This window comes from Nycticebus coucang, chromosome 14 (genome assembly GCF_027406575.1).
Source record: "Nycticebus coucang isolate mNycCou1 chromosome 14, mNycCou1.pri, whole genome shotgun sequence".
NCBI classification, from domain to species: Eukaryota; Metazoa; Chordata; class Mammalia; order Primates; family Lorisidae; genus Nycticebus; species Nycticebus coucang.
Window position 1 is genome coordinate 983831 of NC_069793.1, and position 22714 is coordinate 1006544.

The 22714-nt window shown below is 60.5% G+C and overlaps 1 protein-coding gene across 6 annotated transcripts; it reads right to left on the reverse strand.

The window, feature by feature from the left end:
* Positions 1 to 2105: 2105 nt before the first annotated feature.
* On the reverse strand, positions 2106 to 22701 carry TSPAN4 (tetraspanin 4). Of its 6 annotated transcripts, XM_053562705.1 has the most exons (9): positions 21228 to 21283; positions 20060 to 20131; positions 15477 to 15556; positions 6549 to 6740; positions 4928 to 5002; positions 4031 to 4132; positions 3819 to 3950; positions 3656 to 3739; positions 2106 to 2921 (listed from the first exon to the last, which is right to left on the reverse strand). In XM_053562705.1, exons 3-9 carry the CDS (start codon positions 15537 to 15539, stop codon positions 2853 to 2855), a joined length of 717 nt encoding a protein of 238 aa, XP_053418680.1. In that variant the 5' UTR covers positions 15540 to 15556; positions 20060 to 20131; positions 21228 to 21283; the 3' UTR covers positions 2106 to 2852. The 6 variants fall into 6 exon arrangements, with proteins under 6 accessions (XP_053418680.1, XP_053418681.1, XP_053418679.1 ...); XM_053562706.1 differs by lacking the exon at positions 20060 to 20131 and having other exon boundaries at positions 21228 to 21297; XM_053562704.1 differs by lacking the exons at positions 20060 to 20131; positions 21228 to 21283 and adding an exon at positions 22572 to 22701 and having other exon boundaries at positions 2107 to 2921.
* Positions 22702 to 22714: the final 13 nt, after the last annotated feature.

Here is a 22714-nt window from a genome sequence, read left to right on the forward strand (position 1 = left end):
CTTGGCTGAGCAGGCACCCCGTCAGCTGGGTGGGCAGGACTGCAGCCCACACCCCAGAGCAGCCTGGCTCAAGCCTCTCCCAGCTGGGGTTGGGTGTGGGTTTGGAAGCTCCAGAACAATCCCAGACCCACCCACATCTGGACTCCAGAGCCTGCCCTGCCCCACCCACCATGTCACATCTGGCTGCCATGGGCATGTGTATCAAGAGGCTGATGTCTGCAGTAGTCATGCCAATATCCCCACCAAGCCCATGGCTGAGGGGCAGGGACACATCGGACACTGGAGCTCAGAGGAACTGGGCCCACCCCCTTCAAACTCTGACCCTAGACCCAAGCTCAGCTCTGCCACCTCAGATGGCATGACCCCCCATGCTGGCCCAGCCACACATGGAACATAGTGAGGGATCTGTGGGCTGGCTTGGGCAGACTGCATGCCCCCTGCAGCTGGTGGCTGGCTGGCTCCACCTACCCGGCAGTGCAGCCACAGGCCCAGGTCTGGCCTAGACATCAGGGAGGTATCTGGGGATTTTGAGGCACCCAGTGCTTGCCCCTCACTGGCTGTGAGGTCCCTTGCTCCTCCCAGGCAGTCAGTGCCAGTGAGTGCTCTTGCTCCACTGGCCCCATGCAGGTGAATCCTCACCTCACTAGTCAAGGGACTGGGAACCACCCGAAGCAAGCTAGCCAGACTCGAACAGGACTGCCCTGAGCTTTGTAGCTTCCATGAAGCCCTTAGGGCTGAGGGTCCTAGGGCATGGGGATCTTGTATCCCCCAATCATGTGTTTGGGACTGCAGGAGGGTCTTAAGGGGCAGATGTATATTCCTGGGTTCAGGAATAAACCCCTTCCTTCAGGACCACTCAGCCAGGGGAGCTGCTCCTAGTGTGGCTGGGAGGTCTAGCCTGGCCACCAGGTGGGCCACGGCACAAATCAGCATCAGAACACAGACTAGCTGCGTCCTGCCCAGCTCCAGCTGGGGGGCAGCCCTGGGCCACCCAGTTCCACCAGGGTGGACCGTAGGCCAGGGCTTCAGGATGGTGAGACAGGGAGCTGTGGGACAGACTCAGCCAACCACCCCATCCCAACCCTAGAGAGGTCTCAGGCACTGCCCTGCCTCTGCTGATTATGGAAAATGGGTATCCCTCCAGATCTGGGGAGCTGGCCTGAGCAGGACAGAGGGGCAGGAGGCTGTCTCACACCACCCAGCTCATCAGGGACCACGGGCTCAGGTGCCATGGGCACATGTGGCACTTACAGGGTTGAGGCTTGGGCCAGGGTACCAGCAGCTCTATGGGGCCACAGAGGGGCCCCTTGGGCTGAGCTCCCCAAGGCACACTGACCCACACTGGCTGGCCAGTCAGTCTGGCTGGAAGCCAGAGCCCCTCAGCCCCCTCCCTAGCTTCAAAGACCCAGGCAAGTAGGGAGGGCAGGGTTTTGGGAGCCCTGCATTCACCACCCACATATGGGGGCCTACAGCAGTGCTGGCCACAAGTCCAGGGTCAGCGAGCTGAATCGGGTGCTCCATCACAGACCCCAAAGCACAGGCAGATGCGTGTCCCAGGCAGGGATCCTGAGTAGAGCCTACAGTGGGGCACAAGAGACTCCAGGTGGGAGTGCCCAGTCCACCAGTGTCCCTCTGGCCACTGAGGGTGTCATGGGGGTGTACAGTGGGGTCACACACCTCAGATAGGCTGGAACCAGTTCAGATTGTGACGGGAATTGAGCTCAGAACTGAGAGCCAGGACGTGGGGGTCTGGTAGGGAAGTGGGGGGGATGGCCCCAGCTCTGGGCCAGGCACTCTTCTCATGTCCCCTCAGCCAAGTTGGTGCTTGGTGCAGGGGGGTGGACATGCCACACAGGCCAGTGACACCCAGGGATGATAGGGAGTGCAGCCTGGAGGTGGCAGGAGTGGAAATGGAGATTGTAGGGTTTGTGGAGAAATCATGTGCACCCCACAGCTAGTGAGGCTCCCGAGAGGTGGCCATGCCCCAGCCCGGGCCTCCCAGCTGCCATCCCTACTATAGCTGTGGTCCCCACCACAGCCCTCCTCACTCTCTGGTTACGAGAATCCTGACTTTGAGATAGTTTGACGCATTTTGACCATTTCTCTAACTGCATGACAATTATTTTGCTCCTGCCAGTCCACATAGAAGAGCAGAGCTCCTAGAAAGAAAGAGGGGTGCAGATCATGGGGTGAGAGGACACCTTGGGGAGGGATGAGATGGAGAGAGGCAGTGCCCAGACAGGGAGTGGATGGTGAGGGTGCTCAGGAACATCCCCTGGGGCCTCCATACCACTTCTAGGGCTTCTACAAGGGCTTTCCTTCAGACTGAAGGTCTGTGGCTCTGTCCTCTGCAGCCAACCCCACAACAAGTCCCAGGTTGCATTGGTGGGAATGTCCACAGCCATAGCCAGCACCTCAGGGAGGAAACCAGGGACACACACTGGGGCTGCTGCTCACGCACTTTTATTAAGATACCTGGAGCCCTTGTGCCTGATGGAAGGTGGATGACAGGGCCTGCACCCTGCCTGGGGCACCAGCACCAGTGGGTAACCTCAGCTGAGACCTGGCCCCTGCACCCCCCACCCTGCGTGAACACTGCTCTAGAGACTACACAGATATAAAAATGCCGGAAGCCCCCCGTGCCCCCAGCCCTGGATACTACAGCCACACTGGGCTGCTCCTCCCACCCAGTGCAGAGAGGGCAATCCAGGGGCTACAGGCACCTGCTCCTCCCCTCCCCTGTGCCCAGCCCTGAATGCAGCACCAAATCCTGTCAGGAAAGGTGGGTGTTAAGTGTGGCCATCTCCCAGCAGGTGGTGGCCTTTGGCAGAGAAGCAGGCATGGCAGGCAGCCTACGTGCAGTAGGTGTCCGCCTTGACCACCTGGCAGTACATGGTCATGGCAAAAGTCAGGCCCAAAATCTGTAGGGACAGGAGGAGGGTGGGGCTGTTCAGGGAGCCATAGGCACTCTCCCCAGGCCCAGAGCCCTGTCCAGCACACACCCTGCCCTCAGCAGATGCCCTAGCCCTGACCCACCTGGGCACAGGACACGGTGGGCAGAGCCCTGTGGCTTCCCTGGGGTTTCCTGACCCCTCAATTTGGTTCATCAGAGCCGCTGCCTCTGAACCTCCCAGAGTTCAGCCCTTGGGAGCCCTTTTCCTGTACAGCCTGGCCCCCTGGGCTCCCTGGCAGCTCAGAGGGTGTATTCTGGGTCCTGGCTCACTCGCCTCTCTCCCCACCTGGCCCAAGGCCCTCAGTGGCCCGTCCTGAGCCCATTTGTCTGAGCTATGACTTGGCCGTGGACCACACTTGTCTGTGCACCCCAGGCATGGGACAAGCTGCTCTGAAGGGGGCAGGTCTGATACCACTGGGCCTCAAGTTCTCTACGGCACTGACACTCAGGACTTCAGGGAGGCTGTGAAGCCAGCAGGGAGAGCAGGGGCCATGGGCACCAGGGCCTGGGCTGCTGCTCTCACTGTACCCTGGGCAGTCCTGGTACCACCAGTCAGCACAGCCCCAGCCTCTGTCCCCCGCCAGGCCTGGCTGCAGGAACCTGGTTGTCCCCACCCTTGCCTCTGTCTGCCCAGAAACAGCCGTGCTCTGTCCTGGCCCCCTGTCTGTCTCTGATTGTCCCCTGGGCTCCAGCTGGTCGTACCTGCACCAGCGCCGTGCACAGCCCAAAGACTCCTACGGCCAGCAGGTTCTCTTGGAGCCACATCTTCACCGTCTCATAGCAGGGCTGCAGGAGAGCCGTGTCACCTGGGGGGCAGCACCCACCCTCCAGGCCCACAGTCCCCTGGGGTGGGGGTCCCACTCACCGCTTTCCACCAGGTGCCGGGCGTGTGCAACCCGCAGCTCTCACTGAACTCTAGGCAGCAGGAGTCAGGCACGCGCGTGGCGTTGTACACCTCGAACCAGTCAGTATAGTTGGAGACACCGCAGCAGCGGAACTGGGGGGCGAGCACAGGCCTATCATTGGGCACGACAGGGACACCTGTCCCGCCCCTCCCCAGACCTGCCCTGGCCTCACATCAGTCTGGATGATGCTCCAGGCGTTGGTCAGGCCCACGTTGCCCTGTGTGCCATACAGGTGCAGGCCCTTCTTCAGGTCTCGCTGGGCGTACCTGTCAATCTGGGGATGTGGCAGGGACAGCAGGGCCCCTCACTATGCTGCCTTCCTCATCCAGATCCCCGTGCCAACCCCACCCATGCCCCCACCATGCCAGGTCCTGAAGTCACCTGGTTGCCACCAGCATCCTCATCCTCCCCAAGCTAAGTATACAGCCCAAGCCTTCTGTCCTCCCAGACAGCACCCCCCCACACTGCCAGTGTCTTCCCTGGGGTTCAGGGATGGCAGGGAGCAGATATACGTGCATCCACTTATTAGTAAAGACACGTCCCTGCTGTGAGCTGAGGCCAGAAGCTACAACACCCAGGGAGTCTCCAGCACTGTGGAAGACCCTGGGCCCTTGGAGAAGTGCAGGTGTGGGGCCCAGGCAGGGAGGGCACGGGGGAGCCAGAGTACCCTGTGAGGCCAGCGAGTTAGGAGGTATGCCAAAGGGAAAGCCCACTGATGGCATGTTCAGGTGCCACAGCCGGCCGGAGGAGCAACTCATGGCCAGATGGACAGTGTTAGGGACAAGCAACAGCCCTGTTCAGGAGCAGTCTACAACATGAGTAAACAGCCCTTGCCAGTGAGGATGGGGGACAGGCCTCCTCCCGTCAGAACTGCAGGTGAGACACAGTGGGGTCGGCCCAGCTGGGTGAAGCTACAAGCAAGCCCCTGGGGCTGCCAGCAACACCTGAGGCCTGGCCTCCAGAGGAGGCGGGTGAATCCAAGCGCACGGTCCTGGCCCCAGGGGAGATGCAGGTGCCAGGATGCAGCCCCACCAAGGGTGGGGGTGGAGGTGGGGGTGAGCGGCCGTACCTTGTCAGTGTAGGCGAAGAAGAGGATAGCAATGGTGGCCTCCAGTAGGAACACGAGCAGCAGCATCACGAAGAACTGCCAGAGGGGCAGGGCCTTGGTAACCCAGACCCTGCCACCTCGAGCCTAAGAGGCCATGCCAAGGGCCAGGCCAAAAACCCCAGACACCTGGTGCTGTCAGAAACCCCAGCCAGGTCCCTGCACCAGGGACCCTGGAACCCTCAGTCTGGGTCCCAGATATAGGGACAGTGGCTGTCTCATCTGAGCTCTGTGGCCCTGGGCTGACTCCCTCCACCCACTCAGAGTAACCCAGATGTACTCAAGTGGGGACAAGTCCGCATTCCTGAGGCCCCAAACCCCCAGCCCATCAGCAGCCTTCAGGATGCCTCGGCTGGGACATTTGAAATGGACCCAAACATCGTCTGTCCAGGGGCCTGTGAGCACTCCAGTGCCTGCACCCCATGCATGCTGGGCATCTGTATGGTGGGGACCCAGCAGGGGGCAAGGCTGGACTGCAGGGTCCCCCAACTCCCAAGTCACCCCATTCAGGGCAGCTAGGGTGGCCAACGCCCCCTCAGGCAAGACTGAGGTTGGGGGAACCAAGCCAGCTATAGGAAGCCTCCAACCTCCCAGCAGCCACAACACAGCAAGGCACAGCCCTACACCAACCCTGCAGCCCTGGCCAACTGAGCAGGTGGAGACAGGCTTCCCAGCCTGTCCCTCTATGTAGGCCACTGGCACTCCCAAAGGCAAGGAGGCATGAACAGGGTTGGCCTGAGTAGGACCAGGCCAGAGAGTGGTCACTGTCCTGTCCTGCCCCCCTCCAGTCTCTGTTCAAACAAGTCAGCCCTGGGCAAAGGGTGCCAGGCTTCTGTTGGGGCCATACATTGCAGGTTCCCCAACTGTCTGAGGAGTCCCAAGCCCCCATAGGGTTGCTGCAGACCCCACGATACTGTGTCTCCACTCCCACCCCCACCAGGACCCCAGCCCCAACTGGGAGCGTTCCCTGAATGCTGGCCTCCCGGGAAGCCTGACACAAGTTGGGGAGGGAGGAGGCTGTCTCCACCAGGCTAGGAGACTGAGGGCCCCTCAGACAAAAGGACCCTCTGCAGCCTTATGACCTCGGACTTCAGCAAGCGTCTCCCCTGCACTGAGGACACTGCTGGACTCATTCATAAATCCATAAAGTGCCTCCTCTAGGACTCCTGTCCTTTCTAAATATCTGTGATGAACATTTCTGAGAAAAGAAAACATCATGCCCACACATCCATATCGGAAGCCCAGGCAGGGGATGCTGGGCTCTCAGCAGAGGGTCTAGGGGATCCAAGGGGCCAGGCTCACCCAGGATGGGGATGGAGGTGGTCAGGGGCAAGTCATGGAGAGTGCAAGCCTGGAGAAGGCTGAGAGTGCCCACGTGTACAGGGTGCGCCCCATCAGGGAGGTCCCCACCAGGCTGTAGCACGTTCTCTGGAGGGAGCAGCCCCCAGCCTGGTCTGGTCCACCTGTCCCTTGGGTCAGGCCCCGGAGGTGGGCCCATGTGTCAGGTGGACCTCAGCAGCCTGGGGAGCCCCTGGAGCACCCCACACTGCCCTCCAACACCCGCACAGGCCCCACTGGCACTCACGGTGAGCAGGAGGCACTTGTTCTCCTTGATGGCCCCAATGCAGCCCACGAAGCCGATGGCCATGACGAAGGCACCGGTGACAATGAGCAGGTTGGCAGCCGACAGAGACGGGAAGGAGGAGGACAGTGTGGCGAAGTTCCCCTGCGTGGCGGCCAGCCAGATGCCGACGCCCAGAACACCACAGCCTCCCAGCTGGGACCCCGGCAGGGAGAGAGGTGGCATGAGGTGTAGTCACAAGCTCCACACCCTGGCAGAGCCCACCATCCCTCAGCTTGAGCCCAAGCCACCCAGAACCCCACAAAATCCCTGCAGCAGCCCTGGGGTGTCCAGGGCAGGTCCCAGCTCACCCTTGCATGCCCTGCTGGCCTCCCAGGGCAGGAACCCTACCAGGTCACCAGACCTGGGCACCCCTCTGCTCCCCAGTCTTCATGACACTCTGGGCTGGTGCCTCCAACTGAGATGACCCTGAGACTGAGGCAGCCTGGGAGGGGGTGCCAGAGTCTCCCCGGAATACCACTCCCTCCAACAAGTGCATGTCCATCCCCCTGCCTAGGCCCCCAGGACCCAGCCTGCCCCACACACTGCCCCCCCTCAAGTCTGGGCTCGCTGAAGGCGGCTCCCAACCAGACACCACTTAGACGCTGCAGTCTGCTGCCCATGTACCTCCATTCCCAAACTAGGCTTCTTGGTGGGTGGTCCAACCGCCATGACATTGGCCCACCATCCCTCACCACCGCCTGTTGTCCTAGGCAAGGGAGCCCTGATCCCCTCAGGCTTCTGCTTATAGTCAATAAGAGCTCCTCACAGACAGCCCACAGCTGTCTCCCATAGGCTCCTCCCTGTCTGTGACCCCAGCCTTTCCTGTGTTTCCCAACTGTCCCATTGTGGCGAAAATCAGTGAAAATGAGAGTGGTGGGAGAAGGGAAGGGCATGGTGGATCTCAGGGCTCTCAGCCTGTGATGGGACATCCAGTGTGGAAGAGCAGGGCTGACCCCCAGGCCTCAGCCTCCAGGATGAAACAGAAGGATGTGTTCCAGCCCTGGGGGGGCAGTCCCTGGGGTCCCCTGCCCCACTCAGTACTGGATAGGACAAGCTGCCCCTGGGCCCTGTGGAGCCCACTGGACTGAAGGAAATGGTGTCCACCCAGGGCTATATTATAAGCCCCACATCACCCTACAAAAGCCTCCAAAGAAACGAGGGCTACAGCTCAGCACCTGTAGCTCCGTGGTTATGGCGCCAGCCACATATACGGAAGCTGGCAGGTTTGAGCCCAGCCTGGGCCAGTTAAACAACAATGACAACTGCAACCAAAAATAGCCCAGCGTTGTGGCAGGTGCCTGTACTCCCAGCTACTTGGGAGGCTGAGGCAAGAGAATTGCTTGAACCCAAGAATTTGAGGTTGCTGTGAGCTGTGATGCTATGGTACTCTACTGAGGGCAATATAGTGAGACTCTGTCTCAAAAAAAAAACAAAAAACAAAGAAATGGGTGGTGCCTATGGCTTAGAGGAGTAGGGCGCCAGCCCCATATACCAGAGGTGGAGGGTTCAAACCCAGCTCCAGCCAGAAATTGCAAAAACAAAGAAATGAGGGCTAGTAGGCCACAAGCAGCACCCCCTTCCCAGCCAGACCAGGCCCAGGGCCTTGGACCAGACAGGGACCCCCAGACTGAAAAAGGTCCAGTGGGCCGTGAGACTGAGACCCCTGCCCCAGGCCAGGTAAATGTTGATCGGCACACCCCTCCCATCCGCGCATCGGCCCAGGGCGGGGGCTGCAGCTGCAGCTTCCTCACTAGGTGGCTTGGAAGAGGAAGGCTAGCAGAACCAGGATGGTGAGACTCCTTGCCTGAGGGGCAGAGCAGCCACAGGTGCCCAAGGTGGGGCCCAGGCCTCTACTGGTGTCAGGAGCCCTTCAGGGACAGGGGAGGGCAGCATGCAAAGTGGCTGGTGAGCCAGGTACAGTGGCTCACACCTATAATCCCAGCACTCCGGGAGGCTGAGGTGGGATATCCCTTGAACTCAGGAGTTCAAGAAGAGTCTGAGCAAGAGTGAGACCCCGTCAAAAAAAGAAAAAAAAAAAGGGGAGCAGCACCTGTGGCTCAGTGAGCAGGGTGCTGGCCCCATATACCGAGAGTGGTGGGTTCAAACCTGGCCCCAGCCAAACCGCAACAAAAAAAAAATAGCCGGGTGTTGTGGCGGGCGCCCGTAGTCCCAGCTACTCAGGAGGCTGAGGCAAGAGAATCGCTTAAGCCCAGGAGTTGGAGGTTGCTGTGAGCTGTGTGATGCCATGGCACTCTACCTAGGGCCATAAAGTGAAACTCTGTCTCTACAAAAAAAGAAAAAAAAAAAATATATATATATATATATAAACTAGCCGGGCATGGCGGTGCACACCTGTGGTCCCAGCTACTCAGGAGGCGGAGTTAGGAGGATCACTCAAGCCCAGGAGTTTGAGGTTGCTGTGAGCTATGATGCCAGGACACTCTACCCAGGGCTCTATCAAAAAAAAAAAAAAAAAAAAAAGCTGGCTCAGCACCTGTGGCTCAAGCAGCTAAGGTGCCAGCCACATACACCTGAGCTGGAGAGTTTGAATCCAGCCCAGGCCTGCCAAACAACAATGATGGCTGCAACCAAAAAAAATTGCCGGGCGTTGTAGCGGATGCCGGTAGTCCCAGCTACTTGGAAGGCAGAGGCAGGAGAATCGCTTGAGCCCAGGAGTTGTAGGTTGATGTGAGCTGTGATGCCACAGCTCTCTACCCAGGGGGATAGCTTGAGGCTCTGTCTCAAAAAAAAAAAGCTGGCACCACAGCTAGGTGGGGGAACGAATGTCCCACTCTCCTACACCCCCAACCCCCTTCCCCTTCCATAACTGCCCCTGCACTGGTGGGAACTCATTTCCTTTTTTTTGAGTCTCAGTCTATCACCCTGGCTCATCGCTCACATCAACCTCAAACTCCTGGGCTCAAGCAATCCTCCTACCTCAGCCTCCTGAATAGCTAGAACTACAAGGGCCTGCCATGATGCCTGGCTACTATTTCTAATTTTTGTAGAGACAGGGCCTTCCTCTTGCTCAGGCTGGTCTGGAACTCCTGAGCTCAAGCAATACACCTGCCTCAGCCTCCCAGAGTGCTGGGATCACAGGGGTGAGCACTGCGCCCAGTTGGAACTCACTTCCTTAATGAGCAGTTCAGGAAACATCCTCAGCTCCACCCCACTGTCACCAGATGCCACTGTCAAACGCAGTCACACACTCATGGCCTGGCCTTGTGGCTGCCTGGTACTCTCCCGACCCCTGAGGCTGCCTGGTGCTGACACACCCCACAGACCTGTAGGGGTGTGTCAGCACAGATGTGCCTGTCCTGAAGAATGCACGCATGTGGGTAATAAAATGACCTGTAATTGTGAAAATGTTTCTGTATATGCAGTTTTAAAAACATTTTTGCAGGAAAATTACTGCCTCAAAGTGCAAGACAAATGGCCCTATCAGACAGAATATCTAAAACCCTGGAGACAAGGAGCTCCCTCATTGGCGAAATCAGCCTAGGTGGCAACAGCTAGGGGGCTGGGACCCCCAACCCGTGTCCCACTGAGTATCCAGGCCCCAGCCAGCAGTTGTCCTCCAGCTGGTGTCAGTCCAGCCCCACTCAGCACCTGGTCACCATGACCTTCAGCAGTGACCATGGGCTCTGTCCACGAGTGAGCCAGCCATGACCCCCACACCCAGCCTAGCACGGGGCAGCACCTGCCTACACGACACCCCTTTTGACCCCACCCCCACTCTTGATGCTCTTTCTGTATATTTTGGTGTTGGCCTCAGGCGGGGGTGGGGACCACAGAATGTGCACCCTCCAGGCTCAGGGGGCAGTGCAAGCTGGCCCTCTGCCCACTACCCCTCTGTCTACAGGGCTAGTGTGGCAGATGGCGAGGCAGATGGCCAAGTGCTTGGAACAAGGTGCAGGGATGGGTCCCCACAGAGCTCAAGTCTGTGTCCAGAGGAAATGCCCCATCTTGGCTGGTATGCTAATTACAAGGCATGATGAGCCTGCCCACTTAAAATTAGTGCAATTGACTTTTTTTTCTCCTCTTTTTTTAAGAGCTAGGGTCTTACTCTGTCACCCAGGCTGGAGTGCAGGGGATCATCACAGGTCACAAGCCTCTAACTCCTGGGCTCAAGCAATTCTCCTGCCTCAGCCTCCCAAGGAACTGGGACTAAGGGTGTGTACCACCATGCCCAACTAATTTTTGTATGTGTGTATTAATGGGTCTCAATATGTTGCTCAGACTGGTCTCAAGTGACTGTCCCTCCTTGGCCTCTCAGAGTGCTGGGATTATAGGTGTGAATGGCTGTGCCCAGCCCTGAGCAGCTGCACACACAGAACATGGTAGGGACATTGTGCACCGTGTGCTCACACCACCATCTTCTGTCCACTCACCCTGATCCTGGGGCTCTCCAGGTGCATCCAAGGCTCCCAGAGGAGGAGACTGCCAACACCCCACTGACCAAGGATGCACTGAGGCCAGAGTCCAAGGCAGGGAGAGCAAAGCAGCCCTTGCCAGCAGGCCAGGCTTCCCAGGGCAGCAGAGCTGGGTGCTTCAGGGTGAGTAGGAGTTTGCTAGCTGGGCCTAGGGGCATCCAGAGGACAGACTGTGGCCTTGGCAAGGCCACTTGGGAGAGGAGAGGAAGGGCCACTGCCAGGCCAGGAAGTTGGGGCCAGGGTCTTGCTGTGGGCAGGTGGAGCTGGGACCCGGGACCCACCAGGAGCATTCCCCCTTCTTGCACACAAGTCTCCTGACCTCTCCACCTGTCCCCTGCAGCTCTTAGCAGCTGAGGCCAAGTCCTTGCCACAGAGAGTCCTCCACTCCTGTTCCACATCTATAAGGTTCTCTCCACACAGGGGCCTGGCTCGCCTGCCCTGCCAGCAGGCTGGACTCTAGGGACCCACAGAATCCCCATGGAGCTGCATCTGGGTCAATGGGTGAAAACAGCCACCTGGAGCTCATAGCTAGGTAGGCAGGGTCCCCCCTCCACCAACTGCTGCCACCCTCAATCCATCAAAGAGCCACAATCTCCCCAAAGAACAGACATGTGGCTTCTGCAGAAATGGACCATTGTGTGTTTGCTGCCATCCTCACTGAAGATACGCAGGATGCCAAAGGCAGCACCAGAGGCCCCGAGAACTGGATGCAGGTCCTTGGCTGCCTTCAGGGTCCCCTCCTCTGTCTTGTTGAAGTGCCCTGCCCAAAGCCCAGCAATAGGCAGGCTGGGCACACCTACCTGTCGAACATCATCAAAGGGGAGAGAAAGCCAAGGACCCAGAGGCACCTCCCCCTGCAGCTCTGCATTGATCTCAGAGCAGAAGCCCCAGCACTGCCAGGACCCTCTCTGGGGACAAGTGTGGGCGTGAGGCTGCAGAGCCCCAGTGCAAGGTTGATGCCCTGGCAAGGCAAGCCAGGGCAGCCTCTCAGTCCCCTTCTGGTGGGGACAAGGGAAGAAGAGCTTGGGCCCTGCACACCTGACTGGCCCTGCACCTCCTCCAGCTCAGGCCTCTGCCCACTTGGGAGTCAGCAGACTGGGTTGCAGCTGAGATGGGACCTGTACCCCTCCCATGCCAGGCAGTGTCTGGAGACGCTGACCCTGCACAGACTTCTGGTACATACCAGACACTGAGGCCTGAGGAGGACAGGACTTGCCCAGGGGCTGACTTGCCCAGACAGGCCCAGACCATACAATCAGTGGACAGCCAGGCTTTTCGTAAGGCCTATGCTGGGGCGGGAAGGAGTGATGCCTGCTGCCCAAGAGTGGCAGGCTCTGGTTAAGGCCTGAGCAGGAAAGTGGACAGACCTTCCACGGCCCACAGCTGGCCACGTGGGAGCTGCAGAAATAGCCTCACCTTGCTGAGGAGCCCAGCCCACCTCCAACCAGAACACCCGCATGCCTGTGGGGTGGAGGAAGGGAGGGCAAGAAGAGCAGCCTCTTTCCTCCCTCAGGACCCAGGGATCATGATTCCATTATGGTAAGAGCTTTGCTGGCAGAGGCAGAAAGCAAGGGGGCAGGGGTCCCAGGGGCTATACAGCCCTAATCCTCACCTCTCCCCACTCATGGGCCCTGCTTTGGCCCCCCCACAAGGACAGGGCTCCCATCACAGGGCCCTGGCCCTAACCAGGCTGCACACCACTGCACGCCAAGAGGGACATCAGGGGCTTCCCAGGGGAGCTGTCACCACCCAGTGAGGATCTTGCTTGTCCAAGGAGGGCAGGCGTCTGTGGATCTGGGAGTGGGTCCCCCACCATCATGACCACTACATGTGCCACCTGCAGGCTCCGGCTCCCTTAGAAACTCCCCCTCAACTCAAGGCTGGAGGCTGTGTACAGACCCCTCCCCCAAGTAGCCCCACCCTCCCAGGACACACCAAGGACTCTGCTGGAGAATCCCATCACATACAATACACGCAGGACTCACCTGGAGCTACCCCTTCCCCCCCTCCCCCAAGTAGGACCTGAGGCCACTCCAGGTCCAGTCAGGGGCTGTGGCCTCAGCCAGGGTCCCAGCCCTGCAGCAAAGGGTATGGGAGGTGTGGCCCAGCCTCAGCCCAGGAATGCCTCAGGAAGCCAGGTATCACATGAGATACTGGGGAAGGGTCTGCCTTTCAGAGAATGGGGGCTTCAAGGTGAGTCCTGAGATAGGAGAAAGGGGATGCCAGGCTGGGGCTTGGGGACAGCAGAACACAGCCGCAGTGCAGCCTGACAAGGCAGGTGGACACAGGGAGCTAAAGAAGACCACCGCACCACCTTGGAGCAGGTACACAGCGTGGACCCCCACCCCCACAGCCCCCAGAAGCTGCACCTGCATGCAGGCTGACGTCCTACTTACCCACTCCTCTCTGGGAGTGGCTCCAAAACGGGCAAAGTCCCCACCCAGCTCCCACCAATGCCCTCCACACTGGCCAGGGTGACCCAGAGGCCCAGCACCCGACCTGGTAGAGTAGGATCAGGACAGACAAATGGGGTCTCGAGATCCAGGGAGTGGGGAACCTCATCCCACAGGTTCAGGCATGCAGTTAGCTCCAGTGGGGAAACTGAAGCAACCACCTAGGCTTCCATCTCCTGGCCTCCCACCATGAGTGGGAGATAAAGTGAGAGGCAAAAATCCTTTCCATGAGGGGCAGACACCCCCAGAACCAAGAAGCTAGATCTTGGGGAAGGGGTGTGCTAGCCCTACCCCATCTGCAGCCTTCTCACTGGCAGAGGCTCAAGGAGAAGCTAGAAGTGCCTGTCACCTCCACAAAGACCCCCATCCACACCCTGGTCATGTGCTCCACATGGCGGCTTTAGGCTCCCTGCTCTGGCCCCCAGGTCTCAGACCTCCAGTGGGCACCAGGCTGGGGTGGGATGGGGCCAGCAGTGGGGCTGCAGTTTGCTGGGCTAGGTAATAAAAAAGAATTAGATTTTCTATCCCAGGAAGGGGTCCCAAGGGGGTTCCTGATTTGCTCTTTTCTGGTTGAGGGCTGCAGGATGGTAGAGCAGTGGGCACAGAGGCTGCTTCAGGGTTCCTGGGACAGGAAGAGCTCACCTGGGACTCTGTGAGGCCAGGCTCCTCTCCCTGAACGCAGGTGTCTGGGTCACTGAAGTGCTCAGGTGTGAGAGAAGCAGGACCTGCCCTCCCCTACAAGAACTGTTCCCCTAGTCATTCTGGCACCTACCCTGTCGACACCACCCCAGTGACACCCACCCCCACACTGCATGGGGTAGATGACCCTGCCAACTGCTTAGCACTAACTACCCTGGTGGCCGCTGCAGCCAGCCAACCACCCAAGTGGACATTCATGTCTTCCCGTGCCCCAGCTGTGGCTCCAGCCCACACCCACCTCCACTGCCCACTCCCCAGCCTCCAGAGTGCCCTCTGGGCCTGGTTCTGGGTCTCATCAGAGAACAGACCTTTCTGGAGTGGACATCTGGGGCAGGAACCTCCTTGGGTCACACCCCACAGGCGGTGTCTCTCCCAGGAGCCCCCAGCTGCTACCCCAAGCTAGAAAGAGAAGAGCCAGAACCCAGGAAGGAAGGAAGAAGCAGGAAGGTGGCCCCAGGTTCCAGAGCTCAGCCTGGACGGGACCACATGCAAGAGAGCAGCAGCCTGAGTGCAGAGCCCAGGGGGGAGGTGAAGCCACACCCCTGTGCTCCCAGGTGCGGAGAGAGACACCTAATGACCTTGGCATCATTTCTCCACCAAGCCGTCCCCAGGTCAGTCAGGAAAGCCCCAGGCCTGACCCAGGTAATCAGAGGTCACCCCCAACTCCAGCCCAGTTCCCTCTCAGTGTCCAGGCCACACCAGGCTTGCCCCAACTCAGCCAGGTGTGAGACTTACTGCTGGGGGGCGGAGGTAGGGAGCACTGTTCTCCCACTTGCCTCGGCTCAGCCCCATCCAGCACACAGCAGCACGTCCGCTCCGCGGCTGAGCAAAGCCCAACCCGCCTCAGCAGAAGTTAGGGGAGCCTCAGCCAGGGAGGCGGGCGCTCCCCGCAGGCGTTCATGACCACGCCGCGCCCAGTGTTGCTGCGAGGCCCCATTCGGACCCCTGCCTGGCAGCAGCGGGCTCCCCTCGGGAGGTGGCAGCTGGGTTGGCGCTCAGAGAGGCAGGGCGCGGGTCGAGGCAAGGACGCAGTCTGTGCGCAGGGGGAGCGGGCGAAGGGGAGGCCACCAGCTGACCACAACAGGCGCTCGAACCCCAACCTCAACAGCGGCGCAGTGCCCGGGCCGGCCTTACCCGGCGCGCACATGCGCAGCAAGAGAAGGGAGAGGGGACAGGGCGCCCCAGGGCAGAGGCCAGGCTGGACACCGATACTAGCAGAAGCCTCCCCCACCCGTCGGTCCGGCTTGGGCCCGCAGGCGGAGCCACGAGCCTGGGTTCTTCCCGCGCCCGCCCTGCGCACTCACCCAGAAGAGCAGGTTGAAGGCGAACATGAGGTACTTGACGCCCTGCAGGCAGCCGCGCGCCATGCTGCAGCGCTTCAGCTCTAGGAGGAAGATGAAGGAGAGGTCCAGGTAGAAGACCACGTACTTGTTGCCCTTGGGCGACGTGTAGCGCGCCTGGGCCGCCTTGGGGCTAGCGCTGGTGTGCAGGCCAAAGAAGGGGCCGCCGCCCCCCGCATCCGCGGCGCCCGCGCACCCATACAGGCTGCTATAGCGGCGGAAGTGGCCGCCGCGCGCGAAGCCGGGCTCTTTGCTCTCCGGCGACGGACTGCGCCTGTACGTGGACTCGTCGGTGCTGGAGCGGCGCATCGCGCCGGGTGGTCCCGGCCGCTGCCAGCCACGCCCGCTGCAGCTCCGCTCAGCGCCCCGCGCCCGCTGCCCTGGAACGCGCCATCCCGCCGGCCCGCGCCCGCTCTGGGGCCGCCAGGACCCCGCTCTCGCCCGGCTCTGGGCACTGCAGCCGCAGCGAGCGAGCGGCTCGGTTCGGACCCGGGCGGCGGGGCCAGGACACCTGCCCAGCAGGCCCGCAGCGCCAGGAGTCCCCGCCCCGCCCCCTGCCCAGACCCAGTCCAGCCAATGCGAGACGCCCCGCCCCCCCCGCCGCAACGCCCCGCAAATGGGACCGCTCCGCCCCAGCCAACCAATCCCTGTCCCCGGGGCGACGCCCCCTCCCCGACCGCCGCCCCTGCGCCCGCGCAGTCTTCCTGCCCGGCAACTCTCGCGGCGACGATGGAAGATGCTGGCCAAGGGCAGGGAAGCAGCTGAGGGGCTGGGGCAGAGACCGGGGCCACCACCGGGGCTGAGTCCTGGACATCTCTCAGCCGCCCGCGTATCTGCCCCTGCGGTAGCTGGCTTGGACTCCGCCATCTGGCGGTGCTTAGATACTTCCCACCATGCAAATGATATGCAAAGCACTATGCAAATGAGGGGGACCCGGAGGCCATCTGGTGGCAACTTAGAGCACTATGGGGAACCCTGGGTGCAGGGGAAGTTAGTTCACTCTGTAAGGCATGGAGCGGTTGTCCGGGAAGTTTCTGACTTTACCGGAGGGTCCAGAACGCACAGGAACGTGGGAGTGACCCCAAATGACTCCCAGATAGCCCCGTGGGCGGCTGGCGGGCACACCCAGGCACACAGGGTTCACAATGCCCACGTCGACCTCCTGCCCCCGTGCCACAGTCAGTCCCTTGTACCCTGGCTGGACTGATGCTCTACTGTCACCATCTCGAAATTCTTGGTAATTTTTTAACAAGGGACCCAGAATTTCACTGTGGTCCAGCCCCACTGGAAGTCAACCTTCAACAGACCTCATCTCCCCACCAAAACACACACAAACACACCCATGCACCTTACACTCATGGTTTGCACACAGACACATACTAGCCCACGACCAAAGATGGGGGATAGATGCCCTGCCAGCAGTCCCCATAGACCACCGTTTCAGGGCAAGAAGGGCCCCCTGTGTAGGGGAGAGCAGCATGAGGCCCAGATTCCCCTCAACTGATCTACAGCCCAGAGGCAGAGGGGAGCCCCAGGCCTGGGTGAAGGCGCTTGGCAGACATAGATATGGTCTGCACCCTGGCTGGGGTCGTGGCAAAGGCCTTCCTAGTCACAAGGGCATCCAGTGGGAGTGTCCACTCATGGGATAGTCCCCGGAACAGAAGTCCAAAGGAAGAGGAGGGCCTGAAGTGGTGGCTCACACGTGCAATCCCAGCATCTGGAGGCCAAGGCAAGAGGATCGCTTGAGCCAGGAGTTTGAGAGCAGACTGAGCAAGAGTGAGACAGTCTCTACTAAAAATAGAAAAATTAGCTGGGCATGGTGGTGGCCACCTCTAGCCCCAGCTAAGGGGAAGACTGAGGCAGGAGGATCGCTTGGGTCCAAGAGTTTGAAGCTGCTGTGAGCTATGATCACACTACAGCACTCCAGCCTGGGCAACACAGTGAGACTCTGTGTCAAAAAAGAGGAGGAAGGATGAGGAAGGAGAAGGGAAGAGAAAGGGGGAGGAGAAGGAGGGAAGAACAAGGAAGAGGAGGAGCAGGGATGAGGGAAGGGACAGAGGAGGGACAAGAAGGGGTTGGGGTGCCCACAGGCAGGTAGACCAGCGCGGAACTGGCGGGCAGTTTGGGAGGCGGCAGGTCGGGCGGAGGACCTGGGCTCTCGGCCCTCTGCTTCCCCCTGGTGGCGACGCAGAGAAATGCAGCCATGTCCCCTAAGGTGGCCCAAGGTGCCGCCCTCCGGAGACTAGGGCTGGACAGGAGCCTCCCAGTGCATGAAGCCCACTTGGAGGCCCCCTGCCCCTGGATGCCAGCCTGGGGCTTCCCTTGTCCTTTTCCTTAGAGGTCTTTGGCAGGTCTGGGTCCCGGGAGACAAGCAGAGAAGCAGGAAGCAGACAGGTCCCCAGGCTGAGAGAGAGACCACCACAGCTCTGCCCTGAAAACACGTGGTGCTGGTGGCCCCTGGAAACTTCTGGTCCCTTCTGGGCCCCCATCAGACTCTGGCCCCTTTCCTCCTGGCCTGACTCAGCTGGCCCCAGGTGTCCAAGCCAAGTGTGGACACTCAAGCCCCCAGGCATTTCTGAGGGGTGCCTGCAAATGGGGGGTGGGGGACAGACACAGGTGGGGCAGGAGCCACAAGGGCTGAGAGGACCAGGGTCAATGGCAGAAGCCCCACCGTATCCTTCCTCAGAGAGGCCAGACCACACTTGGAACCAAAACACACCCTGCAACCTCACCCCAATGGTTTGGGCAGGGGTCAGGGTCAGACAGCCTCCAGTGGTGATTAAATAAGCCTGCCACCTATCCTCCTCGAAGACCAGCTGGGCTGGGGGTGCTCCTGCAGAGAGCAGCAGCCACTGGGTGGGGGTTTAGGAGGCACCCTCAGTGGGACTCCCAGGTGGGAGTGGGGTCACACTGCCAGGGTAGTGGGGTAGGGATACATCCTGGGCCCCAGCTCTCCTGCACCCCAGGCGGCTGACACTCTTCCAGAGGTGCTCTAGGCAGGTGGGGACAAAGGGAGAGCTGTCTGGTTTCTGCACTACGCCCCGTGCCCGGGTGCAGTCTAGTGTCCCCAAGTCCCCTGTGCCCCTCTCCCTCTACAAAAGCCTGCACACATCACCCCATGAGCAGATGAGCCTGCCTGAGATTAATCGCAAAATTAATCAAGGGAATTAGGGCAAGTCAGGGTGAAGACAGGGATCGGTTTGTGCCAGGACTTGTCACCAAGTCCAGAATTCACAGCCACTATCCGGATCCAACAAGCAGCCAGGCAAGGCCAGTGTGTCAAAGCTCGGCAGGCAGGGGGAGAGTCTTTCTCTAACACCCTGGCCCCAAAGTCCAGCCCCTCAACCACAGGAGTCCCCATCCCCCACTGGGGGTGCCCCAACAAGACATGCTCAGTGTCCAGCTATCACAGCCCTGAGCTAGACATAGGTGAGACTCAGAGGTAGCCCCGGTGCCATGCCACCACACCGTCTGGCCCAGCCTGACCCTGACATACCTGGGCCATGCAGTGCTCAGTGCCCCTGCAGGCTGGGCAAGTGGTCAGCATGGCCAAGGCAGGCCGGAAATCTGCGGAAGGGAAGATTGGCCAGATGGAACCCTGCCTTCCACCTTAAGCACACAGCTGTGCCAGGAGAGGTGCTGGAGGGTTGGCTCTGATGGGATAGAGAACCCCCACCCCAGCCAGGTCCCTACAGGGCAGAAGGGGCAGCAGAGAACACGTGTGTTCAGGGATATGTGCTTACAGCACAGCCAACATGCAGACACACAGAGACACATACAGACATGTGGCATACACAGGGACACACAATGGCATCTCCCCCAGGGGTCCCAGACCCTGAGAGCAGCCTGTGTGTACATTCCCACAGGGCACACTGAACCCAACCCCACCCTTCTCCTTGGTCTGAGTTCAGGACCCATGGAGCCATAGGTGCTGACCCACAAGGCCCACCCATCTGCCACCAGCACTACTGAGGCATTGTCCTGCCCCACCACCGGAAAAGCAGTGGAGGGGGAAGCTCACTTGGAGGCCCACTGAAGCGCCCATCACTTTCCTCCATACCAGCTCAACCCCCAATGCCTCACCCCTCAGACCAAGCCCTTCGCAGCCTTGTGGACACAGTAACTGACACTCCAGGACACAGGGGGACCCAGAGGCTCCAAACATCATCCTGGCAGAGAGAGGGCCCCAAGACGGCTGGGCTACCCGAGGGCATGTGAGCCATAAGGAGGCCACAGACACCCACCTGGCTACACCAAAGTCCCACTCGAACAGGGACCTCCCCGTGGCCTGGGGGCAGCTTGGATGGAATTGAGTGGAGACAGTGCACCCGGGTTCCCCAGCAAGAGGCAGGGAGGCCAGCCCCCACCCTGGGGGAGGAGCCGCAAACACCCAGACCTAGCAGGTCTAGCTAGGTGGCTAGCAGCACCCCACACACACACACAAGCACACAGTCTAGGTGGGACCACCCCCCCCCCACCCAAGCCTGAGCCTCTGCAGCATGGAGACACCCATCCAACCTTCCCACCCCCTCCAGAGGAGGCTTTACCAAGGTCCCATAAGGCCAACTCTAAGCTCAGTGTCTTCCCTGTGTCCCTCCCCAGCACCTGCAGATATTTCTCTGTGGAGATAGTGGGGGTGGAAGGGTCACAGTTCAGATCTTGGGAGGCACCTTCCCACCACCCCAGGCTCTAGGGGCAGCCCTGCCCTAATCCATGCCACCTGGACCCCCACACAACAGTCTCAGGGGCACGCGCAAGCAGCCCAGGCAGTGGGATGGCAGAGGGTGATCTTCCCAAATGTCACTGGATGTGTGGGTCACTAGGTTAGGACCAGTTCAGTCTCCATCACAACTGCAAAGACTCTGCTCATGATGCCAGGTCTCTAAGGCTACTGGGACAGTGTGGACTAAATGCTTGTTTCCCAATCCCAGCTCACTGCTCAACCCCACTGCCCAGTGCTCACCCCTCCCATGTGGGTGGCCTGTTTCCATGGCAACTCCCAGGGTGGGCAGGGCTGGGCATCTGAAACTTCACTGAGGGTTTCCCTTGTCCCCTGCCCTGAAGTGACCCCTTCAAGCAGGTTGCAAACCACATGTGAGCAAACTCTCCCTCTCCTTGTGCCCCTCCCCCAGCCATAGGAGGCTGGACACCCCATTCCCATGAAACCCCCACAGAAGCCAGGCCTCTGCCCACACTGCATGCCCACCTACCCTGCTCACCCACATGGGGCCAGGCCCAGGCCCCAGCCTCCCAGCCTTCTCCTGTCCCCTAACACATGGCAGTGGGGACAGGCCACCCAGGGCTGAGGCAGGGCTGATGTCTGAGGCTGCCCATCGTCCTCAGTTCTAGCCTGATTGGGGCAAAGGGCAGGCTTGAGCCACAACAGAGCCAGGGGCCTCCATGCACATGTGAACAGCTCTGTGAACACGCGGTGTGGGGTCCAGAGGGGCTGAGGCAGGGGCAGCCTCAGGTCCTCAGGGCCCCCTTGGGAAATCATGGAGCATACACACTAGGAATTCCAGGAATGTCAACTTGGCTGGGCCAGGTTTTGGGAGGGAGGCTCACTGCCCAAAGACTCCCAGAGTAAACAACTCCTCCTGGCAGGAACCAGGAGGGACAGGCCCACAGCCCCTCCCCTAGGAAGCCTTCAGCCCCCACCCACTCCCCAGGGCTCACCCTGCTGACATCCTGGATCCCACGCCCCTGCTGCCTCACCTCACCTCCTGCAGCCACCAGCAGCCTGGGCAGCTGAGCCTGGATCTGACCCCAAGCCACAGGCCCTATCCTTTGGGCCAGGGCAGGATGTGCGTCCACTCAGCCCGGGGGGAGGAAGCAGGGAAGGGAAGTGGCCTTGTCTCGTGCCTCTGCACGTGGCTGGTGGGGGATGTCTAATGCCCCTGGGGAAGCTATCCAGGGTCCAGGCCAGGGAGGGAACACAAACCCCAGGTGGGCAGTGGCTCTGGCCAGCCCCAGGCCCCTCCCCCTGGAACTAAGGCAAAACACCAGCATTGCCCTGAGAGAACAGTTAGCTGATGCCTAGGACCTAAGACAGGCCCCAACCCAATGCTGCAAGGCCCAACCGCCCCTGAACCCCCACAGGTGTCACTGTGCAACACACCCACCCCCACAGCCCACAGCTCACCTCCTCCAAGGAGACTTCCCTGCCTCTCCCTGCACACTGATCCCCAGCCCTCCCATCCAGGGGCAGCCACCGGCACAGCAAGAAGGGTGCTTATGCCAAAATGCCTCCTTATTCCAGAGACACAAGCACGCAGTACCTGAAGTCCCCAGGGGTCCCATCACCTCCAGGATGAAGCAGACCCTTCCCTTTAAGCTGGCCCTGCAGGTATAGCCTCCAGGACTCTGCCCAAGCGTGCCCTTTGCCAAGATCAAAAACCACTTCTTCCAGGACGTCCTCCTGGACCATCTTCCTGGGCACTGTCTCCTCATCCTTAGAGGTGCATTTCAATGTCTGCTGACCCAGATCGTGGGCTGCCCAGCACAGCCCCGCCAGAATGGAGCGGATCTAACCCCCTGAACACCCCTATCCTCTGCACTCTTCCCATCCCCCTTCCCGGAAGGAGCCCTGGGAAGATTGCCCACAGGGGAGAATCCAGGCTGGCGCGGTTGGGGGGGAGTCGCCGCCCTCATCCTGCCATCGAGGCTGCGGGCAACTACCCGGCCGGGGGGATCTTATTGTGCGGCCAGGATCCAAGGCGGCGCCCCACGGGGCCGGGACGCGACGAGATCGAAACATCCCTAACTCGGTGGCAGAGACCCCCGATACCCCGCGGGCAGGGGCTTCAGTCGGAGGCTCCTCCTTCCCGACACAGCTGGGAGGGGCGGTAGGAAGCTCTGCCCGCAGCCGCCAGACCTCCGACAGCCCCTCCCTCCCCGGCCCGCCGGCGTCGCAGCACCCCCAGCCCCGGCCCCCCACTTGTTGCAGTGTTTCGGCTCGGGACTTGAACTCGCGCGCCCCGGCTCGCGTCCTGGTGCGGTCGAAATGGGCTCGGACGCCGCGGCAGCAGGACCCCAGGCGAACCCAGCGCGGCACCCTACCTGCAAGCCGCAGGCAGCTAGCAGTCCGCGCCGTCTGCTCCCGCCGCGCAGCTGTCAGTCAAGTGGACACGAGAAATGCGAACCGCCGCCGCCGCACTCTATGGGCCCTCTAGGACGCCGTAGCGCCGGGACGTGCTAAGGCA